Here is an 8,325-nt window from a genome sequence, read left to right as displayed (position 1 = left end):
CAACAATCTATCGATCTCCGCCTTGAATATACTCAACGACTGAGCCTCCACAGCCCTCTGGGGTAGAGAATTCCAAAGATTCACCACCCTCTGAGTGAAGAAATTTCTCCTCATCTCAGTCCTAAATGGCCGACCCCTTATCCCGAGACTGTGACCCCTGGTTCTAGACTCCCCAGCCAGGGGACACATCCTCCCTGCATCTACCCTGTCAAGCCCTGTAAGAATTTTGTATGTTTCAATGAGATCACCTCTCATTCTTCTAAACTCTAGAGAATATAGGCCTAGTCTACTCAATCTCTCCTCATAGGACAATCCCCCCAATCCCAGGAACCAGTCTGGTGAACCTTCGTTGCACTCCCTCTATGGCAAGTAATATCCTTCCTTAGGTAAGAAGACCAAAACATACACGTACACTCATATGTATGTACACATGCACACACACCTGTACACATTCTCATATATGTTGTGGGAGGTTAGCACGTCACTGGACTGGAGTGCTAAGTCTATATACCATTAAATGCATGCACACGTGTGCATACACAAGTTCAAATGCACACACATGCATGCATACATATATACATGCGCACACACATGTACTCCAAGTAACTGCAGGAGTGAATGTCCTGATCAATTTCCAATGGTAAACAGGAATTTGAGACAGAACTTTAAGCAGAGCTGGTTCTGTCAATTAACAATTTTTCAGTTAAATATATAATCACTCAATCATAGTTTAACATTCCACGAACAACCATTGGCTCCGCCTTCAAGCCTTTGGTTGTCTTTTTCCACTTCCGGACCGAACAGCACGGCGAGTCTTGTGTGAGCAATCTCCTAGGATTTTTAGGAGAGGGTAAATCCTGCTTTGATGGGCAGGGAAGCCCTTTTATATGTATTATAGTTCAAAAGGCCTTTGACAAAGAACCGCATGAGGCTGCCCCAGCTGTCGGGGGAGGGGGAAACTGTGAGAAACAATTCAATAAACTGGGGCTCTTCAGTCTTGAAAAGAGACAACATAAGAGGGGTTTTACCGAGGTGTATAAGACACGTAGTGGGATAGAGAGAGTAATCCCGGGGCAGTCCCTCTGCTACACCATGACACAAGGTCTAGGACAGGTGTCAGGAAGTGTTTCACTACACAGAGGGGAATAAACAGCTGGGATTGGGTTAGCAGGAAGGATGGTTGGGGATAGAGCACTGGACACAGTTAATACTCACCTGCTCAGTTAGCTCATTGCTGTTTGTGGGAGCTTGCTGTGTGCAAATTGGCTGCTGTGTTTCCCTACATTACAACATTGAGTATGCTTCAGAAAGTACTTAATTGGCTGTAAAGCACGTTGGGACATCCTGAGGTGGTGAGAGGTGCTGTAGAAATTAATTTTTTTTCTTTAACAGTTACCCATCTATACTGTTGACTGATGAATCATACCGGGAGCAAAGGGACATGGAAAAATATATAAGTAGAGACTATATAGAGCACATATTCACTTTCATAGTATAACATGTGTATTTATTACACATTAAGCCCAATGAGTTATAAATCTTCAGTTAACTGTGGCCAGACTCCAGTCATCCAACCAATGAACAGCCCATACTACCACACCTCGAGTTCAGACTTGTAAATTGGAACTGGTACATTTGAACATCATTATTTATTAACCTGATGGAGGGCAGGCTGTAAATGTGACCCATCTACTTATCATTAATCATACATTTACAAGAAAGCTTCATAGTCTGACTAAATGCTAAAGTAGTTTTCTTGTTGATAACAGTGAATACGAGAATTGGTGTCGCTGAGGCAGTGTGTACTGTAAATCAACAGCATTCTGCACACAAATCAATTCTGCTCTATCCACAAATCTGAATTTGCTGCAATTTTAAAACATAACACAAATACCTCTGTGCTGTAGGCAGTGCAAAATATTCTCTCTGTTAATATTTCCTGATTTACATATCACACACATTCATTATTTTTACCTGAAGAATCCTCACAATGTGATTATGATTCATATACAGAGCCCTGATTGCCATGCACTGCAACTATTTTTACCGTCCGTCTCCACCCCTGCCTCAGCTCATCTGTCGCTGAAACCCTCATCCATGCTCCTGTTACCTCCAGACCCAACTATTCCAATACTCTCCTGGTTGGTCTCCCATTTCCCATCCTCCATAAACTTGAGTTCAATCAAAACCGCTGCACTCGCTGACCTGTATTGACTCTGTGTCCGCAAATGCCTCGAGTTTGGAAATGATCTTCCTCCTCGGAACCGAGGATGACTTGCTTCCACATTAAAAATGAGTTCTCAGGTGACTGATGAGTCCAGTGCAGGACCTACAGTCTCTGTCACGGGTGGGGCAAACGGTGGTTGAAGGGGCGGGTGGGTGGGGTGCTTGGGTTGACGTGCGCTCCTTGCGCTGCCTGCGCTTGGCTTCCGCTTGCTCCTGGCGAAGAGACTCGAGGTGTTTGGTGCCTTCCCGGATGCTTCTCCTCCACTTTGTGCGGTCTTGGGCCAGGGATTCCCAGGTGTCGGTGGGAATTTTGCACTTTTTCAAGGAGGCTTTGAGGGTGTCCTTGAAGCGTTTCCTCTGCCCACCTGGGGCTCTCTTGCCATGTCGGAGCTCCGAGTAGAGCGCTTGTTTTGGGAGTCTCGTATCGGGCATGCGGACGATGTGGCCCGTCCATCGGAGCTGATCGAGCGTGGTCAAAGCTTCGATGCTGGGGATGTTGGCCTGAGCGAGAACACTGACGTTGGTGCGCCTATCCTGCCAATGGATTTGCAGGATCTTGCGGAGGCAGCGTTGGTGGTACCACTCCAGTGCTTTGAGGTGCCTGCTGTACATGGTCCATGTCTCTGAGGCATACAGCAGGGCAGGTATCACTGCTGCTCTGTAGACCATGAGCTTGGTGCCGGGTTTGAGGTCCTGGTCTTCAAACACTCTCTTCCTCAGGCGACCGAAGGCTGCACTGGCACACTGAAGGCAGTGTTGGAAATGATCATCCTCATGTTCAAATCCCTCCATGTTCTCACCCCTCCATACCACTGTAACCTCTTCCAGAAATACATCCCTCCAAGGTCTCTGTGATCCTCCAAATTATGGCATCTTGTGCATCCCCCACTCCTTTCACCCCTTCATTGGCAGCCGTGCCTTCTGTTGCCTGGGCCCTAAGCTCTGGAACTCCCTCCCTAAACCTCTCCGCCTCTCTACCTCTCTTTCCTCCTTTAAGCCACTGCTTAAAACCTACCTCTTTGGCCAAGCTTTTAATCACCTGTCCTAATATTTCCTTCTTTGGCTCAGTGTCAATTTTTGACTGAAATGTCATGGGGCGTTTTACTATGTTAAAGGCGCTATATAAATGAAAGTTGTTGTTGTATAAGAAAGAAAGCCTTGTATTTCTATGGCGCCTTTCACAACCACCAGACGTCTCAAAGCGCTTTACAGCCAATGAAGTACTACTTGAAGTGGAGTCACTGTTGTAATGTGGGAAATGCGGCAGCCAATTTGCATATAGCAAGGTCCCACAGCAATGTGATAATGACCAGATCATCTGTTTTTGTTATGATGGTTGAGGGATAAATATTGGCCAGGACACCGGGGATAACTCCCCTACTCTTCTTCAAAATAGTGCCAAAGGATCATTTACGTCCACCTGAGAGGGTAGATGGGGCCTTGGTTTATCATCTCATCCAAAAGATGGCACCTCCGACAGTGCAGCGCTCCCTCAGTACTGCCCCTCCGACAGTGCAGCGCTCCCTCAGTACTGCCCCTCCGACAGTGCAGCGCTCCCTCAGTACTGCCCCTCCGACAGTGCAGCGCTCCCTCAGTACTGCCCCTCCGACAGTGCAGCATTCCCTCAGTACTGCCCCTCCGACAGTGCAGCGCTCCCTCAGTACTGCCCCTCCTACAGTGCGGCACTCCCTCAGTACTGCCCCTCTGACTGTGCGGCGCTCCCTCAGTACTGCCCCTCTGACAGTGCGGTGCTCCCTCAGTACTGCCCCTCCGACTGTGCGGCGCTCCCTCAGTACTGCCCCTCCGACTGTGTGGTGCTCCCTTAGTACTGCCCCTCTGACAGTGCAGCAGTCCCTCAGTACTGCCCCTCCAACAGTGCAGTGCTCCCTCAGTACTGCCCTTCCGACAGTACGGCGCTCCCTCAGTACTGCCCCTCTGACAGTGCAGCACTCCCTAAGTGCTGCCCCTCCAACAGTGCAGTGCTCCCTCAGTACTGCCCTTCCGACAGTATGGCGCTCCCTCAGTACTGCCCCTCTGACAGTGCGGCGCTCCCTCAGTACTGCCCCTCCGACAGTGCGGCGCTCCCTCAGTACTGCCACTCTGACAGTGCGCGCTCCCTCAGTACTGCCCCTCCAACAGTGCGGCACTCCCTCAGTACTGCCCCTCTGACAGTGCGCGCTCCCTCAGTACTGCCCCTCCGACAGTGCAGCGCTCCCTCAGTACTGCCCCTCCGACAGTGCGGCGCTCCCTCAGTACTGCCCCTCCGACAGTGCGGCACTCTCTCCGGAGTGTCAGCCTGGATTTTGTGCTCAAGTCTCTGGAGTGGGACTTGAACCCACAACTTTCTGACTCAGAGGTGAGTGTGCTACCCACTGAGCCACAGCTGAAACTGTGTCAAAAGACTCACAGATCCTGAGGAGCACTTGCACCAACAAGTTGTGAAGACTGTTTGTTTTCACTCACGAGTGAAAGATGTCTCTAATTCCCCAACATCAGTGTGACAAAGAGATTGCTCAGGGCATCACTGGGAAACATCATTTTATTTGCACTGAGGTTGGCAGGAGATCTGATAAGTAATAAAATGGTGCATAAATTGAAGTGTCGCACCTGGAAATGTAAAACATTTTTCACACAACACACTGAACATTCTGCTTAGTATGCTGGCTGTGTTTTTGAGATTTAGAAAATATTTCTGTAGTTTTCAAATCTCTGCATGGCCTCCTCACCCCTTCCCTATCTCTGTAACCTCCTCCAGCACTACAACTCTCCAAGATCTCTGCGCTCCTCCAATTCTGGCCTCTTGCGCATCCCCCGATTTTAATTGCTCCACCATTGGCTGCCTGGGCCCTAAGCTCTGGAATTCCCTCTATAAAACCTCTCCGCCTCGCTACCCCTCTCTCCTCCATTAAGACGCTCCTTAAAACCTACCTCTTTGGCCAAACTTTTGGTCACCTGCCCTAATATCTCCTCCTGTGACAACAAATTTTGTTTGATAATCGCTCCTGTGCAGTGCCTTGGATGTTTTACTATGTTAAAGGCGCTATATAAATACAAGTTGTTGTTCTTAATGAAAGAAAATCTCCCCTCTCGTTCTGAAAGCAATGATCATAGCTGGGAGTTCAGAACCATGAGTATTAGCAAGGCTCATGGAAGAGCTGGTTCTACATATGTTAGCCTGCACAATGATTGTCAGAGGGTTATTCCACCACAGAGAGAGGGCACATTCCAGCCAGCCCTCCTCCTGTCCTCATTCAATGTCCAGACACATACACTTCAAGCAGGGATTGCTGGACAATGAAACAGAAATGTACAAGGATGTGGGGAAAGAGCAGGGGAGCGGGACCAAGTGGCTCGCTCATTCGCAGACCTGGCACAGGTACAGTGGGCCAAATGGCCTCCTGCTGCACTGTAAAGTTCTATGATTGGGAGCAGAGGTTGATTTCTCTTTCCTCGCCCGGGGTCCTGAGGCCAACATCAGTGCCTATGGTGCTGCTGCCCCGACCTGAGATCAGCTTGCCGGACAGACACCCGGGGTCAAACCCAGGACCGTCCTGTGCAGCTCAGTAATGCGGTATTACTAGTTGTGTGTTGAACTGAAAAGCGAATAAAGCCATCCTAACCAGGAGTATTCAGGAGGCAAACCAGAGTTGGGGGGGGGGGTGGATGAGAGCAGAGCAGCTGCCCCAGGGAGCAGTGTGACCTGAGTGCCACACTGAGAGCAAGGCAGTGAGCCTAAAGTGCATGTCAGGGCCCCCCGTTACACAATTCCCTTTCTAACATTAAAGGGCCAGTGATCTGTATATTTGAGTTGACAGGCACTGAGAGAATAGGGCCCCTCTCGCCCAGCAGTCCCAGTTCTGGTTGGCCCAACAGGTCTCTGATCATGCCATTTGGAGGGGAGGAATATTTCAAGCACATTCTAGAATACAAAGACTATAGCTGTGGACTGCTTTTTTGATTATATTAATTTGCAATAAATCACCATTTGTTGGCGAAAATACTTTTTGCAACATTGACTCATTTGTATTACTCGCCATTCCCAGTGACAAACTGTTGCTGCGGGTTTCTGCGTGCTCAAAGTGACAAGATTTACCTCCGGATTTCCAATGCTGTCCTTTAAGGATTGGACGCTCTGCTCCAGCTCCAGCACCGTCCGCTCAGATTCCTCCGTCCCATCCTCCGAGCTGCTTCTCCCCACGTCCCAGGCGTATTCCTCGGGGCTGTTTTGGAAGGAGCCCGCTTCTTGGCCGCTCTCGCAGCGGCTGAGTTTGCCGGTCAGCTCTCGGATGGTCTCCTGAGCGTGGGCGATCTGGCCCTCCTGCTGGCTGACCATCTGGCGGAGCTGGCCGGCCGTGGTCCTCAGCAGGAGCAGGTCTTCCCTGGCGGATGGGGACGGGCAGTCCTGAGCCAGGGGCAGGCAGAGGAAGCGGCTGGTGCTGCCAATGTAAGACTCGGAATCCAGGACGGGTCCCTGGCCGTGCTGGGAGCCCGCAGAGGCTTGGCCAGGCGCGGTGGGCTTGGCAGCTTTGCTGCCCGTTTCAGCACCATGGACAGCTCCAGCACCACGGACAGCTCCAGCGCCGCCCAGAGCCCCGTCCCCATCTCCAGCACCACGGACAGATCCAGCGCCGCCCAGCGCTCCCTCCTTATCTCCAGCACCATGGACAGCTCCGGCGCCTGGCAGATCTCCCTCTTCATCTCCAGCACCACGGACAGCTCCCGGAGAACCCGGGGCGATGCTTGCGATGATGCAGATAATTGCACCCAACAAAGCAAGCATCCCTGCCCCCAGCAGGATGGTTAGATACTTCAGGGTGACGGAGTTTACACAACACAGCCAGAGGAAGAATCAAGCCACAATAGGGGTAGGGGGGGGAAAGAGTGAAAAAAATGAATTTACAAAGCTCCAGTTTCAGAGCGGCTGTGAGACCGATACTGACAGAGATAAGAAGTGCACTGGCAATCCCTGGGAATCAGATGTCAATCACTGCCCACCAACACGTCATTGATTCCCACAAGAGCGTCCCACATTCTTAAAAGGGAATTCTTTAAAAAAAAAAGCTCCTTAAAAGGGCAACACTCCTCGGATCTAACTATCTGAAGAATCAATTAGTGCTTCAGCAACAGGATGCTAAATGTCATTTAAACGCTCACTCGAATCTATCAGAGAGCATCGCAAACGAGGGAGAAAGGGATAGAGGGATGTGTTGATGGGGTGAGATGAAGAGGGGTGGGAGGAGGCTCGAGTGGGGCATCACAACAACAACAACTTGTATTTATACCATGCTTTTAACGTAGTAAAACGTCCCAGGGTGCTTTGCAGGAGCGTTATAAAACAAAAAAATTGACACTGAGCCACATGAGGAGAAATTAGGGCAGATGACCAAAAACTTGGTCAAAGAGGTGGGTTTTAAGGAGCATCTTAAAGGAGGAGAGAGGCGGAGAGATTTAGGGAGGGAATTCCAGAGCTTAGGGCCCAGGTGGCTGAAGGCACGGCCACCAATGGTTGAGTGATTATAATCAGGGATGCTCAAGAAGGCAGAATTAGAGGAGCGCAGATATCTTGGGGCTGGAGGAGGTTGCAGAGATAGGGAGGGGCGAGGCCATGGAGGGATTTGAAAACAAGGGTGAGAATTTTGAAATTGAGGCGTTGCTTAACCGGGAGCCAATGTAGGTCAGCGAGCACAGGGGGTGATGGGTGAATGGGACTTGGTGTGAGTTAGGACATGGGCAGCCGAGTTTTAGATGACCTCAAGTTTACGTAGGGTAGAATGCGGGAGGCCGGCCAGGGGTGCGTTGGAATAGTCGAGTCTAGAGGTAATAAAGGCATGGATGAGGGTTTCAGCAGCGGATGAGCTGAGGTAAGGACCTTATAAACACCAGCATGAACCAGCTGGGCTGAATGGCCTGTTTCTGTGCTGTACATTCTGTGTAATTCTATGAACAATAAGCACTGCGATTCGCTCATTTACTGTATCATTTTGAAGATTGCCAGCTCCTTCTCCACATGGTGGAGGGGAGATTTAATTTGTAGAAAAATCATAAACAATTTGATTAAACGGTTTATGATTTGACTCCACCAAGTACCATGGGGAAACT

The 8,325-nt window shown here is 49.9% G+C and overlaps 1 protein-coding gene across 1 annotated transcript; it reads right to left on the bottom strand.

The window, feature by feature from the left end:
- Window positions 1-840: 840 nt before the first annotated feature.
- LOC147099652 (uncharacterized) lies at window positions 841-7,215 on the bottom strand. The gene is made up of 2 exons (XM_085969215.1): window positions 6,320-7,215; window positions 841-996 (listed from the first exon to the last, which is right to left on the bottom strand). The coding sequence occupies exons 1-2, from the start codon at window positions 7,004-7,006 to the stop codon at window positions 841-843; spliced, it is 843 nt and encodes a 280-aa protein (XP_085825341.1). The 5' UTR covers window positions 7,007-7,215.
- Window positions 7,216-8,325: the final 1,110 nt, after the last annotated feature.

The sequence above is a fragment of the Somniosus microcephalus genome, chromosome 28, assembly GCF_052327205.1.
Source record: "Somniosus microcephalus isolate GS21.2 chromosome 28, FLI_Smic_1.0, whole genome shotgun sequence".
NCBI classification, from domain to species: domain Eukaryota; kingdom Metazoa; phylum Chordata; class Chondrichthyes; order Squaliformes; family Somniosidae; genus Somniosus; species Somniosus microcephalus.
This window is presented reverse-complemented; position numbering and strand designations above follow the sequence as displayed.

Excerpts from the sequence above, each read along its gene's own strand:
- LOC147099652 (XM_085969215.1), bottom strand. The coding sequence starts at position 7,006 with ATGCTTGCTTTGTTGGGTGCAATTATCTGCATCATCGCAAGCATCGCC. Across the intron at positions 997-6,319 it reads ACAGCATTGGAAATCCGGAG|ACTGAAGAGCCCCAGTTTAT; the intron begins GTAAATCTTGTC and ends TCTCTTTTCAAG.